Raw genomic sequence first — 22,926 nt, 5'->3', positions numbered from 1 at the left:
ATAACATTTTATTTAAATCTCCTTACTGAATTAAGAATAAATTAGCAGACGACTTAGAAAGAAACATCGTATTGTATAATTAAAGAGAGAAACGATATCGAATAAAAACAACGAAAAATCATGAATGAAATATACCCTTGGCTTGCTCAAGTCAAGTTCCTTGAAAGTGTATCGAGCTTAGGCATTAATCGCTCCATTTAAATATTTTTTTCGTTGTCGCCAAATTATTATTTTTAAAAATAATTAATTTTAATTTCCTTTTAGCTTCTACTTAATAAAAACAATTGAAACTTTAGATTTCACTCTAGAAAAATACTTAGATTAATATGGTATAAAGAATTTATGGCTCATAATTAAAAAAAATTTTGACAAATATAAAATAAAATAGTAAAAAATAAATATTAAAAATTAGTATTGCATGAAATTATTTTTGGTAGAACCAATTTCATGAGTAGGTGTAATTTTCTTTCTTTTTTTCTTTTTTTTTAAATTGCGCCTTTAGTTTTAAAGATAGGACCAAAAACGCAAAAAGTGAAATTAACACTAAGGAGGCCAAACTTATAACCTCGCTCCTGACTATACATATACACATGTATGTTTAGTCAGGAGAGAGGTAGAATATATATATATANTAGCGACTTCAGGTCCGTCTATATATATATATATATATGTCAGGTATCTATGCCGAGTTACTTCAAACTACACCATAATGCGATGATGTTGGTTATCATCAACTAATTCAATCAACCATATGATCAATAACAATAACAATAATATTTATTCTTCAATAATAACATGAGTCACATAGACTCTTAAGCAATTAGGTTCGAAACCACACAGGTTCCAAGTTTTACCTAAAAGCAACTAGTTTCACTTAGAAACAAACATTAATTAACGAATAACAGATTCACTCAGAATCTTAACCACTAAGGTTACCAGTTTCCTTTAGAAACAATATCAACTGATTCTCTTCATTTACATCGAGAAAGTTCCAATTCATTCTTGTTCCTGAGAGCGACATCTGGCGGGATAACATAGAGGCTGTTGTCTCGCTTATTACATATATATATATATACAAATGTTTATTCAGAAAAAGTGCGTTTTTGTGTCTGAACTTGGTTGCTTAGCAATGTCTGCTCTCCTGAATTTGTCTATGGTTATTTTAAAGTACTCATTTGCTTGTTTTTTTTGGGACTATTGCTAAATATATTTCTTCCCCAATTTATAATCCTATCTTTTCGAAATTTTGTCAACCCCCCATTTTAAGGGTGAGGAATCCAAATATGTAAAAAAAATTTCTTTATTCAGAGAAAGTGTCTGAACTTGAAACTTAATAGTTAGCACAAATTAATTAGCAAACTTTAAGTAACCGCTAGGAATTATTAAGATCGTCACTTAGTTCGTGAAAATCCAATCATTAGTGCGAGAGTTATTTAAGGTGATATAATTTTTTTAATTTGAGCACTTTACAGATAGTCTTAGATTTAAATTTTTATTAAAGTTGTAATAATTTCGTTAAAAGACATAACAGGTAATAACTAAACTAACGTTACTTTTTTAAATTGCTCGTCACAAAAGCATTTTCCAATGACAGAGTCTACATTAAATTGATAAAGAACGGTCATTATAAAGTTATGATTAGAGAAAGGTACTCTACATTTTAGAGGCAAAAAATTATTCACTTCGAACTTCTAAGGTAGAACATAAAGCAATTTTTAACTAAATTATAAGAATTCACAAACTGTTGTTACATAATGAATAAAAAAGCATAAAGTTTCAAGTAAAAGATGAATGATTTGAATTTTTTAAGGAATAAAGAAAGAAAAAATTATTCATTTAGAACAATAAGCAAAGGATTGCTGTTTTCCTATAAAATTTGTTACGAATCTTTGACTCAATAACTCGCTACAATAATTACTTGATTAATAACAATGTGCTGACAAATTTTCTTTAAAAATTAAAACTTTGTAATTTAAAAGAGTACTCAATATTTATTAAAAATTACTTCGGTAATTTGTTGTTGATTCAAAAGAAATCGGGAAAAATTCATGAGAATCTGTCAAAAGAATCTGTGGGAACGGTAGTGCCTACTTTGATCCGCCATCTAGCGCCACGACTAGATGGCGCTTTTATGACTGAGTTAATAAACTTCCTAGATGGCGCTCGTAAGAGATTAGAGAAGGAGCATTATTAAGTTCTGTAAACTAAAGGTTACAAGCAAAACTACGAAGTTATTATTAGAATTTAATGTGTAATTTCTGTTGTCAAGGTGACGAGGATTTGTTTTGAACAATGGTGACAATGAAATTGGTTGTTTTTATATGACAAAGTCATGTATTCTGCCTTTTCTTAAATATTTAGAATGGAAACATTGAATCCCCCATCCTTTGAAGATGAGGATCTTTATTCTGGATACAATGAATATCACCCATCCCTGGACACTGCTGTCAGTATAAATAAAAATAATGTTAAGAGCAAAGCTTTGTGTTGTATAAATGCTCAATTTTTTAAAGATAAATGTATGCTTTTAACAATTAGTTAATCTTAACTTACAGATTTTTTTTTCTTATGGCATAAAATATGAAATAAGCACACCTAGTTCTTTCTAGGTGGAGATAATTTTCAAATGATTTCGTGTTCAATTTGTTACACTTTCTGTTTAACTGGTTTAATTCCTGTAATTTAAAATATTACATTCCTTTGTGTAACAAAAGTGGATCTAACAATTAAATTGTATTATAAGTCTCGTTTACTTTATGCATGCCTAAATTTTAAAACCCCTTAACTTGGCTATTAAATTAATTTGTTAATAGAAAGGAATAACATGATATGAGTAAAGCGAAGCATGTATCCTGCAAAATTTTTTTTTTAGAAAGCATTGTATTTTTTTTTTATTGTAACTATTCTTTGTATTTTGCAGAGCTGGACTTAGGACTACTTCTTTTAATTCTGCATACCGAAATTTGATTTGCTTAAATTTACTCTTACTATATTCTTTAAAGCAATGTAATATTCTTTACTGAATGTAATATTCTTTAAAGAATAAATAATATAATACTAAATAACTTAATATGAAATAATATTATAGGCAGGGTTGGTTTTTTGATGTCAAAAACTGGTTTTTGACATGACATGTTAAAAACTTGTTCGAAAGAGTCATAAACTGCCGAAATCTGACCAAAACTGTCAAAAATGTGGGGCAAAATTCTTTGTTGTGATTGGAGGCATTTTGTTAGTTACTAAATCATGCACAATACTTGCATTTTATACTACTATATTTATGATTTATATTATATGTCACATATAAGAAATATAGCCAAAATTATTGAAACTATTAATTGGTTTTTCTAAAAGCATTGTACTTTTGATACTTTAAGTTCCATATAATTTGCTATGTTATAATTATTCAGTTTATGTTACATGTAATAACTATGAGCTGTTGACTATCAGTCTAAATATTTATTTTAATTCTTTTATGTCAGAATTTAGACAGATTTTTTTTTAATTAAGTGAAATTACAGTGTTTGTCAATAGTTGTCTGATCTCAACTTATAATTTTTTTTTATTCCCAAAATTTTTTATTAATTATTATATTTAGGGGAGTAGAATATGTCTGATTGTGTGAATGAGGTTTGCGGGAAATTCTGGCAGCCATGAGGAAATATTTGATCTAAAAAAATTCCTACAAAATTTTTTGTTAAAATATGTCACTTTGAAAAATTTTCCCTTGTTATATGTTAATTATGTATTTATTAGTTTTAATTCCTTTAGTTTATAAGTGATGCCTGGTGGTTGAGTGGCAACGCTTCGTGCTCTCGTGCCACAGGTCCTGGGTTCGATCCTCGGGCCAGGCAAGGTTTACTCAGCCTTTCATCCCTTCAGTGGGTCAATAAGTGAGTACCAAGCATGCTTGGGAACTAAACACTGGGGGTTTCGCGTTCTGCTGATCACCTAACCAGAACATCTGCTCCTGCACCCCAGAGCCCAAGGTCAAGAAAACTGAGATGGGCACAGTAGGCCTTGGTCCTCTATGAGCTGTCGTGCTACTGAGCTTAGTTTAGTTTATAAGTGGGACCTTAAATTTAATTAAATAAATTATTACTATTTCAATATATTTTGATTTCTATTATTTTATAACACATTTGATGGTTTAATCAAGAATTTTTTCTTACATAAACTTAATTTTCCAAAAATATTTTGAAGAAATTATTGTAAAAAAAAAAAAAAAAAAAAAAAAAAAAAAAAAAAAAAAAAAAAANTTTTTTTTAATTAAGTGAAATTAGAGTGTTTGTCAATAGTTGTCTGATCTCAACTTATAATTTTTTTTTATTCCCCAAATTTTTTATTAATTATTATATTTAGGGGAGTAGAATATGTCTGATCGTGTGAATGAGGTTTGCGGGAAATTTTGGCAGCCATGAGGAAATATTTGATCTAAAAAAATTTCTACAAAATTTTTCGTTAAAATATGTCACTTTGAAAATTTTTTCCTTTTTTCCCTTGTTATATGTTAATTATGTATTTATTAGTTTTAATTCCTTTAGTTTATAAGTGATGCCTGGTGGTTGAGTGGTAACGCTTCGTGCTCTCGTGCCACAGGTCCTGGGTTCGATCCTCGGGCCGGGCAAGGTTTACTCAACCTTTCATCCCTTCAGTGGGTCAATGAATGAGTACCAAGCATACTTGGGAACTAAACACTGGGGGTTTCACGTTCTGCTGACCACCTAACCGGAACATCTGCTCCTGCACCCCAGAGCTCAAGGTCAAGAAAACTGAGATGGGCACAGTAGGCCTTGGTCCTCTATGAGCTGTCGTGCTACTGAGCTTAGTTTAGTTTATAAGTGGGACCTTAAATTTAATTAAATAAATTATTACTATATCAATATATTTTGATTTCTGTTATTTTATAACACATTTGATGGTTTAATCAAGAATTTTTTCTTACATAAACTTAATTTTCCAAAAATATTTTGAAGAAATTATTGTAAAAAAAAAAAAAAAAAAAATAAGGGAATTTTCAATGTATAACGAAAGTTTGTTCATAGGTAATATTAGGCTCTGCAAATTTTCGGTACTCTTGCTTATATGTGCAGTGCACTAAAAATAAACAGACCACACAAATAGCTTTTGAACTAATCATCGGATCTTCATGTTCTAGGACTCAGTCTCAATGGATCCAGGGGGTGACATCAAACATGCTGATTAATTAAATCAGACAATATTTTAAGTTACAAAATCAGACGCAAAAACTTACTTTTTCTGAATAAATATACTTTTTCTTGTTGTTGATAGATTCAGTTTTCTGACTCTTAAAAAATAGGGGTAAGGGATAGCCTCAATGGAGCTGGAGATATGGTTCCAATAGTTTTATCAGGAGAGCGCTCCAAAGTATAGACCCTTTAATTTGAGTATTTCACCATATCTTAAGAACTTTTTAAACAAATTAGAAAATTTTTATACACAACTATATAATTCGTATATCCAAAAATAATCCCATGCAAAATATAACTTTTAGTGAATATTTATTATTTTATTAAACAGAATTTGAAAAAAGTTAGGATGGATTATAGGGCATGCAATTTTTTACATCAGTTTGAAAAAAGCAATTTTAAATGGCAAAATATGAGTCAAATCTCTCAAATAGTTCTTGAGAAATCGAATTTTAAAATTATGACTTTTTAAAAATAATTTTCTTTGATAACGTTAGCAAACTCAATTTAAGTGTCTTTGTGATATTTAGCTTTTTAATTTTGAGGTTTTTTTCAATGTCAACAAATGCAGGAATTTCTTTTGAAGCCAATGAAAAACATTTATTGCTTGATACATTAAATTCCAAAAATATTTATTATACTTGTTTTAGAAGCTAACTGTACATTTAATAAATTAGCAATGCACGATTTTTTTTTATAATTTCAAATTACATTTTGTTTATGAAAAAAAAAACTCAATAGCATTTTGATTTCCATTATTATATTGTATCAATTATAGAATCATATCAATTAGGTTTACTCTTTGTTTGATTGATTTCAGGCAATTCAAGAAGATGAAGCTTTTCAGCAAGCTGTCCGCACCAGCTATGGACGACGACCAGTGGTAATTTTTTTTATTTGTTTTTTGTATTCAAGAATCTTAAATAGTGAGTGGTGTTGTCAGTATCAACTTTGAAAGAATGACAAACTGAATCAAATATCTACACAAATCTCAAATCTAAGGAGTTAATATGCATTAAGAATAAGTTAACCTTAAGCAAGCTTATTTGTTACATTGAGTAAAATATTGATTTTATATTCAATTTACCTATACAATATATTTCACAAAAATTTTTTTTTTTTGGTTTCATAATTTTTATTTTATGAAAAGAAAGCAAATCACTTATTTTGAAACTTTTTTCAAACTTTAAAATATTTATTGGTAGGGGTGTTGCAAATATGGTACAAGAAAAAATAGCATAATCACTAGTTTTTTCATAGATTCCTAATTTATTGCCAATTTTGAAATTTTTGATTAATACAGTAGGATGTATCCATTTATTATAATCCATATTTAATGAGATTTCAGGTTTGCCTAAGTATATGTAATGTTTTGCGTAGTATAATGTTATAAATATATTAATATATGCTCTTTTATCTTTTTTTTTGAAAGCATGGAATAGTATCAGAAATAATGAAAAACTATTTAAAAATGCACATTTCACTATTAGTTGTTTAGAGGTATTTTGGTATATAATTGTTGTAAAATATGTTTCAGTGTCATTTAGAAATACAGTACAGAACCTCTTATCCAGAAAACCGGAACGAAATTCGATAAATTTTCCCGACATTTTTAAAAAAGAATTTTTTTTCCTCATAAGATTTTAGGATTTTTCTTTCTTTTTTAAAAGATGTTTACCTTACCATCATTTTAGAAATAATCATTAGTGTATTACTTTACCGTTTTTTCTTCTTTTTAAGATTATTTCTAAAAAGTTTTTTTTTAGTTGGGTTTGACAATAAAATAACGGCTTTTTGTAGCGATTCAAAAAACCGAAAAATCAGTTATTTGGAATAGCGATGGTCCCAATCGTTCTGGATAATCGGTTCCCTACTGTAGTTGAATCATTTTTCAGAGATACTTATCAGCAATTATTTTATACTAATAGTAATTTTACACAGATATTTAATTTTCAGCCTACTGCTAAAATACCTGGAACTTCTCGTTTAAGTACTTCTCGAGGAGGAACTACAGGAGTAAGAAATTATTTTTACATATTTCAAGCACTTGATATAATAGATTTGTCTTATTTTTGTTTAAATGTAGTTTGCCAAGAGTCTATTAATTAAATTGTTTGAAAATATTTTTGGTGAAATAAAAAACATGTCTGTGAGCTTTTAAATCTGAACCCACATCTCAAAATGCGTGTTTAAGGAAATGGGCATAGCATTTGATTCTGTTTTCTGAACTTCTTTTTATTGTTCTTTTTTTAATGAATTGTTATGGGAGATTGTCCTTTGCAAAAATCATTGCTAAATTTTATTAAATTAGCCTGTATTTGAAAAGACTTTAAAGGTCAACAGTTGTTTTTACAAGATTGCTACAGTTGCTGTAAATTTATAATAGTGTAGATAAATTTACGTTGTAAGAATTTAGAGTTTAAAAACCTACTCTATCATTTAGAGTTCTGAATAAGTAAATATTGCCTGAAAAGCTACATCTGTAATATATACCTAGCCACCCGAAGTCTGAGACTTTGACCTGTTATTATAATGCTTAGTGATTAAATAAATAAGGAAAAGTAAGCGTCTAATCCTTCATTTAGTTGTTACATTTGGTTTGAAAACTAAAAAGGCACATTGCTTCGTCCATTTTTGTAAACACGTATTTTGAGTGGTGTCCATTTTCTTAAACAGGTATTTTCAGCTGTATCCATTATTGTAAATGTGCTATTTGAGCTGTATCTAGATTTAAAAATTCACTGCCTGTATATATTTTATTTGAGACTTGTTTTTACTATATTTTTATTCAGTATTTTGATTTTCTTAGTCAAACTAATTTTTTTTTTAAATATGAAAGGAATTTATGTAACATTGTTTATTTATAATGGTACTGGTTTAATCCCATCTGATTTCTGAGCATTGCAGATTTAAATTAAAAAATTTTGTTTTTTCTCGTTGGCCATTTCATTGACAAATTGAAACAGTTAGAAAGCTATGTCTAAAATATATTTCACACTAAACAGGAATTTAGCTTTATCTTAACAAAATTAATAAAATTCAATCAAAATTATTTATTTGCTTTAATATTTATAATTTTTGAAATATTTGCTTTTAATTACCGCATGAATATCTTAATGCAGCATATGTTTTTTGTCTAATAACAATTTTTAGTAAAATTTCTGGGTGAAATGAAATAGAAAAAAGTTTGACATCTCAGATTCACAAATATTCTATTATTTGATTCACAACTTTTAGACTTTAGATTTGTAGGAGACCTTCATGCCTTTCTCACGATAAATAAACATTAATTGCTTCATGAAAATACCCAGGGTTTGCAATAAGCATTCACCACCTTGCCAAATGCGATAAAATCATAAATTTGGTGAATAAAATTATGTTTTGGTGAATTATTTTTTCCACTGGAAAGATAAATATATATTTAACTAGATCCTCAATATTATGTCAAAATGAATTTTTCTAAACAGATCAGTATTTTTATTCAATTACAGTAATTTTTGGTAGTTGTGCCACATAACTAATTAGAATTGTGTCCAAATAATGTAAACCTGAAACAAACTACCGTAAAATAGATTTCTATGGGGGGGAAATTAATCTTAAAATTTTTTTAAGATTTACATTTGGTGAAGACTTTCAAAACTTGGTGAATACTTTTGATATTTTGCTAATTTACTGGCTAATAATTCGAAATCCTTAGTGCTGGCCCTGAATACCTATTATAAGCTGGTTTGTTTAAAAAGTTCACCCCTTTAGAAAGCAGCTGATATGACTAAATGTACTTTACTGTAAGTTCTCAGACACCCTCAAAGACATTCTAACTACAGATTGTTAATAGCAATGCATTAATACTTGGCATATTTAGCTTGTATTTAAAATATTTAACAACATTATGGAATATAGTATAATAGTTATATGCATAAAAATGGTATATTTTCTTAGGCTATTGATTTCATATAAAATTGCTAATTATTTGGAAATATAAAATTTAACTTATTCGAAGCTAATTTTTAAAGTGCTTTCTTTATTTTTTTATTCCCAAGTTTTTTGGTCAGATTGATAAAAAATGTGAAAGATTTACTACAAAGAGTAAATGTATGCATTTTGAATACATAAATTTTTGTAGTATTTAAACCTTTTTTTTATTTTTATTTTAGGATTTTTAAAAAATAAAGCACTCTGATGCTAGTTTTTGAAAAGAAAAAAAGTTTATTGGATCAGATCAAGACATTGTGTCCTTTTTTAGAAAAGCCATAATTAAAAACTCATTTTTTTTGCTAATTCTTGTGTTTGTTACTTTTATGCTGAATAGCATGATGAAAACTTCCATGTTATTGTCCATCATGTTTTCATCTAAATTTTGCAATGAATTGTTTCTCTGTTGCTCTATCACTTATTTTTGACTTTTAATTTTCACTTTGCCGGATGTATTACTAATTCAAATGAAATTTTTTTAAGAGTTTTATTTTTTCTTTAGTGGGGAAGAAATGTTCCATCCTCATCTGGGCTGTCCACAAACAGCTCTCAAGAAGGCCTTACTCGTCCAATGACTGCTGTAAGAGGTGCTGGATTTACATCTTCTGGAACCAGAGGTAATTGCTGCTAATTAAAATCTTAGCGTGACTATAAATACAATTTTATTACTCTGTGAACATAGTTTATTTTTATATTAAAAGAAAGAAGTAATATATGAAATAAAATTAATATTTGTTGGTTTGTTATTATTCAAAACATAAAAAACCTTCAATATTTCTATATTCATTATAATTGTTAATGGTTATGATATGTTGATCCTGGAGCAGGATTTTTTAAAGTTTTGTGCATTTCAAAACTCTGCTAATCCTTTTGAACAATAAAACTTTTTTATCGCATTGATAGTTAGATTCCTTCATTGTTAATTAGATTCATTTTTTTACAGTGATAGTTTGGTTTATTGCATTGATAGTTAGATTCATCATTTTATATTGATTTACATTGTCCCTATAGAAACCCCTGTACCGACCTGTAACACCATGGAAAAAATGCAAAATTTATCTGCTGAGTATACAATTAGGTATTTGTATTTACTAATTTATGTCTGCAAGTCAAAAATTAATATGCATCTCTCTTCTGTGCCCCACTAATTCTGCTACCAAGAACATAGGAATCTTGGATTTTAAAGTTGCATAAGTATTAATAAGATTTCACCTTCTAAAGTATTTATATATCAGCAAAAAGTTTTTAAACTTCCATGGCAATGTATGCCCATGGCTTTAAATACTCTGTTGAAAATAATGCATAGTTGAGAACTTAATGTATTCATGACTAGGCACTAAAAAGTTTGACTGACTGAAAAAAAATTCGCAAATTGCTATTTTAAGACTTCAATGTAATAAAAAAGTAAATATATCTTTTAACTTTATGGAAAAGTAACTCTTACTTTTTAGAAGCATCTTGTTGAGGGTTAATGTTACCTTAAATGAATGTGGTTTGGAATATTTTATAATATTATTGAAGATGCAAATATAAATACAGGAAATTTTGTCTTTTTTCATATAAAAAGATTATCTTTTTTTGAATTTAGCTGTTGAATATTTTTAATAAGCTGATTTAGTTTCTGTAATTTTATTAAAGCTATTAAAATTTTTAAGTATTTATGTTATGAATTAAATTATTGATAAAGTTACAATTATATTATTTCTATTACATGAATATATTTAAAAAAGTTTTAATTAAGTATCTTATTAAAAAAAATATATGTATTTATTATTTTATAGCTCCCTCTGGTATTTTTGATCCTTTAAATCAAGCAAAATCAACTGTTTCACCTTTACTCATTAAAGACGAGAACAGGTATACAAAATATTGCTAGAAATGTTCAAGTCTGTATTTTAATTGTATGAAGATATTTTAAACAAAAAAAAGAAGTCACCTACTTTTAAAAGACTTGCATTGCACTTAATTTATTATTTTGTGATTATTTGATTTTAAAAATAATAATTTTTTGTACCTTAACCTAATTGTAATTTCAGTTGTAGTTAAGGTATCTAATTCTTATTTAACTTAAATAATATTCATAATATACATATATATTTTTAAGATAAAATCTCGAGCAACTTTTAAGATCTTGATCCATCAGATATTCTTATACCTTCCCTTTCTTAACCAATCCATCTATATTGTTTCGATGACTCAACAACTTTTCCACACCATTTAACTTGTCATTTGTTTAAAATTTTGTGTTTATTAGTTAACCCTTTTCTGATGACACTTTGCATGGTTAAGTTTGTTAATATGGTCCACTTAATATACAAGCCATAAACAGCAGCAAGTTAATAGTTCCTATTTTTTTCACACCTATATAATATGTGTTTTGAACCCTATTCTGTATGCTCATTTAAAACCTAGTAGACTAAATGTGTATGTGGGCTTACATATATACACACACACGCACACACACACACACACACATATATATATATATATATACACTATCTAGCCATTAATGACCGGACACTGTGAAGTTCAGCGGTGGAGGAATTATGGTGAGGTCCTGTTACTCATGGTTTGGCCTTGGACCCTTGGTGTTAGTGCGTGGAACCCTGAACGCAGAAGGGTATAGAGACATCCTGGACAATTCGGCGCTTCCCACCCTGTGGCAACAGTTCGGTAATGGCCCGTTTGTGTTTCAACACGATAACGCTACCATTCATAAAGCTCATGCCATCACGGACTGGTTTGATGAAATGGGGGTGCAAGAGTTTGACAGGCCATCCCAAAGTCCCGACATCAATCCAATTGAGCATCTCTGGGATGAGTAGGAGCGCCAGGAGGGCCAGACCACAATGCCCCAAAGCCACCACTCAACTCTTCGCCATGTTACAGGAGGAATGGCGGGCAATACCTGCCTCCGTGTACCAACACCTAGTGGATAGCCTTCCTAAAAGGGTTAAAGCTGTGATTCGGGAGCGTGGCGGCCCTACTGACTTGATGCTAGCACCTCATGTATCCGAAATGAGGGGTGTCCGGTCATTAATGGCCAGATAGTGTATGTACAGGATGTCTCAGTTAAGCGTTNTCGCAAGGGATTTTAATTTTAGTCCGTGTAATTTTCATGGTGCAGAAATGCCACTTTTGTCGGTGTCATGAAACCCGGATCGATGAATAAACTTTAGAGTCAATAAAAAATTACCTTTACTTATATAATTATGTGTAAAAACAAATTTACCAATTATGATAGATAGAACTATTTTAAATAAATAAACAATTATGCATTTTAACTATAAGTTAGCATTTAATTTTGTATTATAAAAATTAGTTAGATTTAAAACTTATTTGTTTGAGATGCTTAGTTTTTTCTAAAATAACTTCTTTTTTCTTATTTAACTTTTATTTCTAAAAATAAATCATTGATGGCATCGTCTTTAGTGCCCTCTGACTGCAACATGAGGTTGTGAATCCCTTTGTTCATTAGTCTTTGGATCATTGGTTGTGGATTATCAAAAAGAGCTCTCTAAATGAGAGTCCTGCGCAGATATTTTGAATGCATTTTAATCTACTTAATTGTTTTGTTAGCGTTTTTCGTTTTGAAATTTTTTTGTGTTTCCTTAATTAACCTTTTCCGCATTTCATGCGAAAGATTACCTGGTCAATGGGAGCGGTTTTGATGGTTTTCCTTAAGATTTTCTTCAACACAAAGTCTATGGAAAAAGTTCCGGGCCTCCGAAAAGTGGTCGTAAATAGAAGAGGTTGTTACATAGAGGTGATCTTTCCTGGAGGTTTCACTGTATATAATATATATATATATGTGTGTAAAATGTAGCAGTCGGACCAAGCAGAGAAACAGACACAGGATTTTAATGAAAGCAAAATAATTTTATTTGATCATTTTCAAATGGATGATGAGCAAAAAGTGAAATTTACCCCATCGACGATTAGTCTTTCTGGTAGGGAAAATCTTGCAAAAAATCCAAAAATGTCTCTATTTAGGGAAAGAGGGAAATCTTAGAAATTAATATTGGTTTATGAAGTAGATCAAGCTATTCCCACAAAGAGAAAAGGAAAAAATGTCTTTACTTTTAATTATGCATACTTGAGCCAAAAATAGATTTAAGAACAGGATGTGGCTTTTTAAAAGTATGAGAAAGTGTTTCGATTGGAATAATTAATTAGGATTTGTTTTATGGAAAAGAAATAACATAAAAAGATTAATAGCAGCTTTTTATGTTACATTGTACCAAAGAATTATTTACGGTATTTAACTAAAAAAAAAATTTAAATAGTAAAAAATCATACTTTTCTTATATAGATGTGCAAAACAATATTATCTTTGTTTTCTTTGTAAATGACTGAACTGAAGTAAGATTAATTTGTTAATATTTGAGGTTTAACCTTTGAAATTAGTTTTCAAAGAAGTGAATGGGTCACATTTCTAATATTACCAGACACTTCAATCTTCTCTTACATCTGTCTTTAAGGAAAAATAATAATATCAGCCATTAAATTATTAGTATTAATCTAGAAAACTGCATCTTGAATTCTTAAGCTATGTTGCATTTGTAAATAAAAGGTCTTTGCTTTTTTTTTCTATTGTAAAAACAAAACAAAAAACTTACATATATTTTCTCTACAATTTTATTGTTTTAAAATTTTAGCATTATCTTTTTTAAATTGCTATACTTCTGTATTTGATACCATTTTGAATCTTTGTAAATATGATTTGGTTATGGTTTTAGCCCTGAAGAAAGATTAAAGCAACTTGAAAAGAAGGTTTTGGAGCTCCTCGAAGAAAGCTGTATATCAGCTGATTCTGGAGAATTGAAATTGGTACTTGTTTTTTTTTTTTTAATTTGAAACCATGATTTTTAATGTTTATTTTTATTGAGTTCACTGAAAAAATATTTGCAAAAACATAGTAATGTAAAATTAGATGTGTCATTTTATTTTTAATAATATTTGAAATATATAATTGAAAATATACTGGAATTACAATAGATCCACTATAATTTGAGGTGGATGGGCCAAGCCTATCTCAAACTTTCGAAAGTCATAGTCATAGTAATTGTTGTAAAACCAGTCGTAGTAATCGTTACACATGTTGTATCTGGTTGTATTGTGAGTTGGTCATTATTTGAGAGCATGACTGATTTTTTTTCACTATCTCAGATTTTTGGGAATTCTAACTATTCAGACTCTGCTGTGTTAGGAAATTTGATATTAACTATAGAAATCAAGGAATGTTTTACTTAAATTTTGCTTTTTTGTTATAATTTTTGAGAAAACCTGAAAAAAACATCCATCAGCAAACCTAAAAAAAGTCTCTTATAATTGATGATAACAATAAATAGCCTATGAAAAAAATCGTAAAACCAGTCGTAGTAATTGTTACATGTGTTCTGTCTGCATGGTCATTATTTGGGAGCATGACTGATTTTTTTTCACTTGCTTGGAATTTAGGAAGTTAGACATTAAAACTATTCAGACTCTGCTGTGTTTGGAAATTTGATACTGACAGTTGAAATCGAGGAATGTATATCAGGAATATTTTACGTAATTTATGCTTTTTTTGTTATAATTTTTGAGAAAACCTGAAAAAAAAACATCCATCAGCAAATCTGAAGAAAGTCTCTCCTTATAATTGATGATAACAATAAATAGCCAATGAAGTTTTAAGTAAATAATAATTATATTTTAGTATTTTTTTTGCAAATATTTTGCTCTAGTGTGTTAAAAATAGTTTTATTTTAAGTCGAACCACACTGAATTAGAGCTGAAATTTTTTTTTAGCAATTTATTGTTTTAAACTGTTTCCTAAATTTGCATTTTAACTCTCAACAGAACCAATGCCGCCATATAAACGGCATGGCACTTTTACTTATTCTGTTAAAATGCGAGTAATATGGCAACAGATCATTTTATAATTGTCATAGTTACAAATAATTTTATGATAAATTTATAATCAAAATTATCATTAATTTAATAAAATTATTTCTGATAGAATGTAAACTTGAAATACTTTTGGATTATTGATGGTCTGGAACTATTCAATTTAAAAGAAGAAGAAAATTCTGTTGAAAAATTATTAAATTACGAAAGAATATAATCTAGAATTTTGTAGAAATTATTGTGTTATACCTAAACTAAACTAAACTCAGTGACTCAGCATCCCATAGAACCCATTATATATTGAAAATTATAATTATTTTAAGCAAGGTGAATATTGTTAAGTGCAGGTGTATGCTTTAATGTAAACTTTTTTTGTTATTAAATAAATTGTCACACCATATATGATGTTAATGTAGATGAGGTTGAGCACAGATTTTACTAACCCATTTTTCTCTAAGCACAAAAAGTCTGTAGTTTTTGAAGAACCTCATTTCAAAATTATATTTTTTATATAGGTATGAAAGAATTCTAAGAATTTTTCTTTTAAAAAATTAATTTTGAAACACTACAATTTTTGTAAGAAGTTTTCACTGGGGAAAAATATCCCTGTCTTTGCTCTCTTTACTGCAACTTTGACTACACATATTCATTTAATTTGAAATGCATATGTGTAGTCGAAGATTGTAATGGTGTATCAGAGGTATACTGATTGTAAGGTTTGCCACCACTAGATGGCGCTGCGAGATATGAACAAAACTTAAGAATTAATTAAAAAAGAAGCTCTCTTCTATTAGTGTGGTGTAAAAAGGATTAGTATGTGGGAGGAAGGAGCGAAGCGCTTTTTGATTATGTGATTCGTAATAATTTTTTATATACTTAATTTTATGTTTGTGATGTGGCATAGTATGTGTTTAAATAAATTTGTTTTATGCCAAGAAAGGTTTAGTGTGAAAATCATTTCACATTATGAAAATTTGAAAAAGAACCTGCAAGTTTTAGTCTGATGTATCTGAGATATTATTATTTGTGTCCAAGTTTTAATAATCTATTTAAAGTATGGAACTTTTTTTACATTTTATATCTCTTGATAATTTTTTTTTAATTATAAATATGATTAAAATTATTTTCTGTTAGTTATTTATAAAACTATCACTCTACTAGGCCTTGGATAAAGCTAAGGAGGCTGCAAGCAAAGAAAGAGCTTTGACTAGGCAGCGAGATCAACTTGCTTTAGAAATCACACCTAATATGGATCTAACATTTTCAGTAAGATATGTTTATATAACAGTTTGATTCAAGTAGATATTCTCTTGTATAAAATATTGGGTTTATCATCCCCTTTTTTGGGAAAAAAAACTTAATGTTTGAAATTCAGATGTACCATGTCAAATTAAATACATTATAAAGTGTTTGTTTTCATTACAGCAATGATTCTATTTAATCTTAAAATAATACTATTCCAGGTTCTACTAAACTTAGCAACTCAATATGGAAATAATGAAATGTATAGTGAAGCGATGAACACCTATCAAATTATTATTAAAAATAGATCCTTCAGCAATGCAGGTAATATTTTAAATTAGATAAGAAGTTTTAATATTCATGTAGTGTTGATATATTTTCATGCTTTGATAGCTATATTTTACCATAAACCTTACAAAGTTATTTGTTATCTATATATTTTTTAATACTACAATGGTTTTTGGATGGAGATTTGACAAAGTTATTAGATATTGATTTGATATTACAAGAGTTGAATGGTAACAACTGATGTATTTACTCAAAAGATTATTTATGTAGAAATTTTATGAAATCTTTATAAATTTATGGAAAAGCTAATAGCATAAAAAATTTTTTTAAGGAGAGGTGGAAAAGATAGCTCTTAAAATAAATTTTCAATCAAATCCGGAATATTCATAAATGACATAAGCGATCACTATCCAACCTTTTGCAGTGTTCATTACGATGAGGTAAATAAAATTAAGGAAGCTGAAAATAAATTTTCAATCAACTATAATAAGCTCAATAATTATCTGTCAAATTACAAATTTAATTACAATCCTCAAGATTCTCTTGATCAACAATATCGAAGTTTTGTTTTCAAACTCAATNAATTTATGTTGCATAGCATAAAGAGTATTTTGCTTTCTGAATGTTAACACCCAGTGATGTAATGACACCCGATGGCGGAGCGGTAGCGCTTCGCACTCTCGTGCCACAAGTCCTGGGTTCATCCTCGAGCCGGGCAAGGTTGACTCAGGCTTTCATCCCTTCAATGAGTCGATAAATGAGTACCAAGCATGCTTGGGAACTAAACACTGGGGGTTCCGCGTTTGGTTGATCACCTAACCGGAACATCAGTTCCTGCACCCCAAAGCCCAAGGTCAAGAAAACTGAGAGGGCACAGTAGGCCTTAGCCCTCTTTGGGCTGTCACGCCACTGAGTTTAGTTTTTTAGAATGTTAATATTAGAATATTTTAAACTTGAAACTTTCCTCTAATAAAAATGTTTTTCGCCTTGCTATTTAATGGGAAAATATAGTACAGAAAATTTAAACAGAAAATTTAACAAACAGCTAACAGAAAATTTAGGGAAATTATCTCGTGCAATATTGTGTTGGACCATTAAAATAGGAGGGAAGAAATTATTTCTATCTAATTGAAACCCCTAATTATTATATGTTTTTATGGCTTTGTTGTATTCTCATCAGCATTTTACATTTTTAGTTGTTGTTTCAACAATTGAAAACAATTAATACTTCATAAGAATATTAAGTCTCTTAAACAATTGGTTAACGCCTTATTATATTACATTACCGCTATTGATGGTTCTGTTTATACAGTTTAATCTTTACAAATGTAGGCCTTAAACCTTTTACTCTATACATCAAACTCTGCTTGGGTTATCACACATTCTTTTCAAAAATATGCACCCTCTCCCTCCAAAAAAGTGATACCACCTCTAATTCGAATTCATAAGACAAATAGTTCATTCCTCCTCCATGACTACTATCAAGGAATATTTCCAGGAAGGACATAAGAGCGTTTGGGGAAGGAAACCACCAAAACTCACAAACACACACAAATAATTCATAGAGAACAGAATGTCAAAGTAGTAACAATTTATTTCAACATTTTCATTACAAATACTTGTACTTTTTTCCCCAAAAAGTGTAACAAAAAAACAAGTAAAAGTATTGAATTTGAAATGTAATGAAGCACAAGTAAAAGTATGAACTTTTACTTTCGTTGCAAGTAAAGGTATTGACATGTATGGTATTTGAAGGGATTTATTTATAGACTATGTTAACCTTCATCTATCAAAATTGGCAAGTTCTTATCACATCCGGAGGTTAACAATGAGGGGATTTTATTTATTGTCCGCAGGTCACCATTGAAGGGATTTATTTATAGACTATGTTAACCTTCATCTATCAAAATTGGCAAGTTCTTATCACATCCGGAGGTTAACAATGAGGGGATTTTATTTATTGTCCGCAGGTCACCATTGAAGGGATTTATTTATAGACTATGTTAACCTTCATCTATCAAAATTGGCAAGTTCTTATCACATCCGGAGGTTAACAATGAGGGGATTTTATTTATCGTCCGCAGGTCACCATTGAAGGGATTTATTTATAGACTATGTTAACCTTCATCTATCAAAATTGGCAAGTTCTTATCACTTTCGGGTCACCATTGAAAAGTTATAATTATCGACTGTGTCAACCTTCTACTATCAAAATATCAATTCACCATTGAAGGTATTTATTTATAGACTATGTCAACCTTCATCTATCAAAATTGGCAAATTCTTATCACGTCCGGAGGTCACCATTGAGGAATTATAATTATCAACTATGTCAACCTTCTACTATCAAAAGGTACCTCCAGATAGACTGGAGTTAACATGTCTTATATACTAGTGATTTGGTATTTAATATTTGTAGTGGTAGTTATGCCAAATTTTTTATTGCCAGATTTTTACCTTAAGTGTAACAAAGAATGACCTCTTTATTGTTACTAAACTCTACATCGATCAATCAAAAATATGATTATTTGTGTTGCCCTAAAACTTTTAGAAAATTAAGAATATTGCTAAATAAAGTTAGTTACATTACTGTAATTTGACTGTTTCTAATCAAATTTCAAATCTTTCAGGGAGACTTAAGACTAATATGGGAAATCTTTATTTCAATCAAGGAAATTATCCTAAAGCAATAAAATTTTACAGAATGGCTTTAGATCAAGTCCCTAACACCCATAGAGATATGAGGTATTTAGTTATTTTTCATTGCGTTATAAAATTTATTTTGTATATTTTATCCTTAGTATTTTATTAAGTTCACCCTAAAATCCTATTTTATCCTTTTATTAAGTTCACCCTAAAAGTTGTACACAATGGACAATTACTTCGTTTATAATAGTTTTTACCTCATCATATTTATTAAAATAATTGTTGCTGTTGTTACATATGGCTTTATTGGAAATATTAATCCATATACAATGTTCAACTTTAAGTGGACTTAAACAAGGAGTAAAAAGGAACAAAATTACAATAACAAGCACAGAAAACACATGACAAACTCATATTAATACAAAAAGAACACATAGAAAAAAATTAAAGTAAGAAAAAAATATATAAATATAAACAGTGAAGAATGAAGAGTAGTCTTTACAGAGAGTTCATGTGATCTCTGGCATCCCAGTAAAGTTTACACAGATCACCCCGCTCTTGGGATTGTTTGTCCAGTAAAGGGCATACAAGCAAGTGGTCTGAGTTCATGGTTCCCGAATTGCAGATTTGGCACTCGCTAGATGGAAGGATACCTATTCTGTTGAGGTGCTCTGCCAAGCAGTCATGGCCTGTTGAGAGTCTGAAGTTTGCCACAGCCTTCTTACGAGGACTGTGACAAAATTTCTTCCAACTGTTTTGGATGTTAGCCCAGGGTTTTCCAGTGGATTTTACTGCTTGGTTGAGCTTTAGGTTGGTCTTAAGTTTCTCGGAAAATTGTTTTTTGAGGGAGTCTGGTGGAATCGGTTTATTACATTGTGGTTCGAGTGTCCCTTTCTTGGCTAGTTGGTCTGCCTTTTCATTGCCATTGATTCCTACATGCGAAGGGATCCACTGGAACATAATAATTTTGTTGGCATTCTCGAGAAAAATCAAATTATCTCTAATATCTGAAATAGTCTGAGTATCTGAATCATGGTTTATGGCAACTGCCTGGATAGCTGCCTTAGAGTCGACAAGGATTACTGCTTTAGTGAAGTAATTGATCTTATTCTTAAGGTTTTCCAGGGCTATCGATATAGCGAAGATCTCTGCATCAAAATTTGACATATAGTATCCCACAGGGGCGCTGTGAGAAAAGAGCTTACTGTGTACTCCTGCTCCGGTGCTGTCTTGTATTTTTGAGCCGTCAGTGTACACTCTCGTCCATTCTGGTTCAGGGTATTGCTCTTGTAGCATGCATAATGCATTTGTTTTTAGTACTGTGTCAGATATGTTTTTCTTACCCAAATCATTGATATCTAGTTGGTGCCTGACATCTATAAATTTGAGAGGGTTTGTGATGTTCTTGTTACAGATAATTGGCTCATCTTCTTGGAAATCATGCAGTAATTTTTCACATACCTCTAGAGGAGAGATTTGGGTCTTCATGGAACTTGGTTTTGATTCATTCATCCATTGCGCTCTATGGGAGGCTTTCATTTTAACATAAGTGCCAACTGCTTGTATTTTAATTTCAGTGGTAATTGGTGGATTAGAAGTATAGTATTGTAGGGCTATAATTGGGGTTGTCTTCACTGCTCCCGTAATGATTCGGAGAGCATTGTTTTGGGCTCTTTCCAAAGAGTCGAGCTTACCTTGTGCGCTAGAAATTAACACCTCACTTCCGTATTTGATAATTGGTTTGATATAGGTGTTATAGGTTTTATTTAGAGTGTGTTGTGAGCTTCCCCATTTGGCACCGGCTAGTCTTTTCAGAATTGAGGTTCTCTTTTCTACTTTGTCTATAACAGTATTGATATGATTGGTAAAACTTAACTTGTTATCCAGTACCACATCGTTATTGAAGTGCCATCGTCTTCGTCAATGGGAAGCTAATGGCCTTCTTGGGCTAATATAATCGAGAAAAGAGTTCTTTGTCAGAAACTAGTTATTTTCTCATGATCATATAAAGTCTTTAAAAATTATTTTGCATTTTGTTAATGTACATAGTGCTTAAAAATATTTTTTGAGTGCTTAAGAAGTACTTAAAAGGTGCATATTTTTTGTTGAAAGATTTGACTACACACCCTGTTTTACAATTTTAATCTTTTAATTTAAACTGTGATTGTTGCTTTAGATTGATAATGTTTATTCGTTTTCATAATTTTTTATTTATTTCTACATCTTATAATTACAGTGTTTTCTTTTAAAGGATCAAAATTATGAAGAATATTGGCCTAGCTTTCGTAAAATTAGGACAATATACTGATGCTATAACATCGTATGAATATATAATGGCCGAAAAAGCTGATTTTAGAACTGCATTACATTTACTTTTATGCCACCATGCTCTTGGGGACAAAGAGAAGATGAAAAAAAGCTTTTTAAAATTGTTAGATATAGTTCTGGATCATGTTGAAGATGAAGACAAATATGCTGTGACTACGGTATATCTATTAATGTGCTTAGCTTTAATGGATAAATAATGGAAAATTTACTTTGAAGAAATTTTTATATTTTCTTGTTTATTTTCATAAATGTTTAATCATTTACATTTAAAATATAAATATGATTTGGCACTTAAAATTTATAAACTGCAGTAAACTTCTAGGCATTTACTTCTAGGCATTTCTTTTCTCATGCATAAAATGGTTACCTAAATTGTTGTGCAATTTAATTTCATGCTATTTAAGAAGCAGTACTAGGTATATAAGTTAATTTCTAAATTGCTATTTCTTGCTTGGTATTTTTTATTCCAGTTTATTATTGTTAAAGTATTTTAGAAAGCTTATGCTACGTATATTTTGTTTCTGAAGTGTAAGTTTGTAGTTTTAGTTATTTTTTTACTATTAAGAATTTCATTTGCTTAATTTATTTCAGGATGATCCTCAAACTAATTTGATTGTTGAAGCAATCAAAAATGATTCTCTTCGTAAAATAGAGAGACAAAGGTATAATTTTTATTTTAAAATTATGCAATAATCAAATTTTTAGCTTTTTAAAATTCTGAAGATAACTAATTTTTATAAATTTTTCTTATTTATTTAAGCAAAAGTCTATTTAATGTACTTATAAAAAGGAATTTCAAAATATATAAAATCATATTAAAATTGTTGTAGGAAGTTCTAAATGTTTAACATCAAAAACATTACCTTATATTTATTTAAATGTTTTAATGTTGTGGTCTATAAATATACTTGCAATTCCTTAATACAGTGAAACCTCCTGTTATGGACACTCCTGCAAAACGGATGCCTCTCAATACGGACATATTTTTTATTCCCCTTGAATCTTCTATGAATAAACCATTATGTACATTCTCTGCTAAGTGGACAGTCATTTTTCCCCTGAAACATTATTTTCTATCTCACAAACCTATACTACTCAAATTTGAAAGGAAAGAAAATTCTGTTTCAAGTTACAAAAAAAAAAAAAAAANAAAAAAAAAAAAAAAAAAAAAAAAAAAAAAAATCCAACTGTTCACCATTTTTAAAGTATGTAAATTTTTTGCATTATCCATAACTAAAAATATTGTTAAGCTATTTCACTACTAAAGAATCGATCTTTTTCCTGTCACCTTGCTGTATCTTTGCAAAGAAAGGAGAGAAAATGATACTGCTCTTGAGAAATAATTCGGACA

General features: G+C 29.4%; 1 protein-coding gene across 1 annotated transcript in view; it reads left to right on the top strand.

The window, feature by feature from the left end:
- Nucleotides 1–2,186: 2,186 nt before the first annotated feature.
- LOC107438448 (intraflagellar transport protein 88-like protein nompB) overlaps nt 2,187–22,926 on the top strand; it is a 43,613-nt gene continuing 22,873 nt past the window's right edge. Inside the window, exons 1-11 of the mRNA XM_043050163.2 lie at nt 2,187–2,446; nt 6,031–6,093; nt 7,167–7,226; nt 9,685–9,799; nt 10,964–11,039; nt 13,922–14,012; nt 16,233–16,337; nt 16,535–16,637; nt 19,232–19,346; nt 21,499–21,733; nt 22,167–22,237. Of these exons, the coding sequence (XP_042906097.1) occupies nt 2,363–2,446; nt 6,031–6,093; nt 7,167–7,226; nt 9,685–9,799; nt 10,964–11,039; nt 13,922–14,012; nt 16,233–16,337; nt 16,535–16,637; nt 19,232–19,346; nt 21,499–21,733; nt 22,167–22,237 (1,118 nt within the window). The 5' untranslated portion in view covers nt 2,187–2,362. The remainder of the gene's footprint in view (nt 2,447–6,030; nt 6,094–7,166; nt 7,227–9,684; nt 9,800–10,963; nt 11,040–13,921; nt 14,013–16,232; nt 16,338–16,534; nt 16,638–19,231; nt 19,347–21,498; nt 21,734–22,166; nt 22,238–22,926) is intronic.

Source organism: Parasteatoda tepidariorum, chromosome 9, assembly GCF_043381705.1.
Source record: "Parasteatoda tepidariorum isolate YZ-2023 chromosome 9, CAS_Ptep_4.0, whole genome shotgun sequence".
In the NCBI taxonomy this organism is placed as follows: domain Eukaryota; kingdom Metazoa; phylum Arthropoda; class Arachnida; order Araneae; family Theridiidae; genus Parasteatoda; species Parasteatoda tepidariorum.
This window is presented reverse-complemented; position numbering and strand designations above follow the sequence as displayed.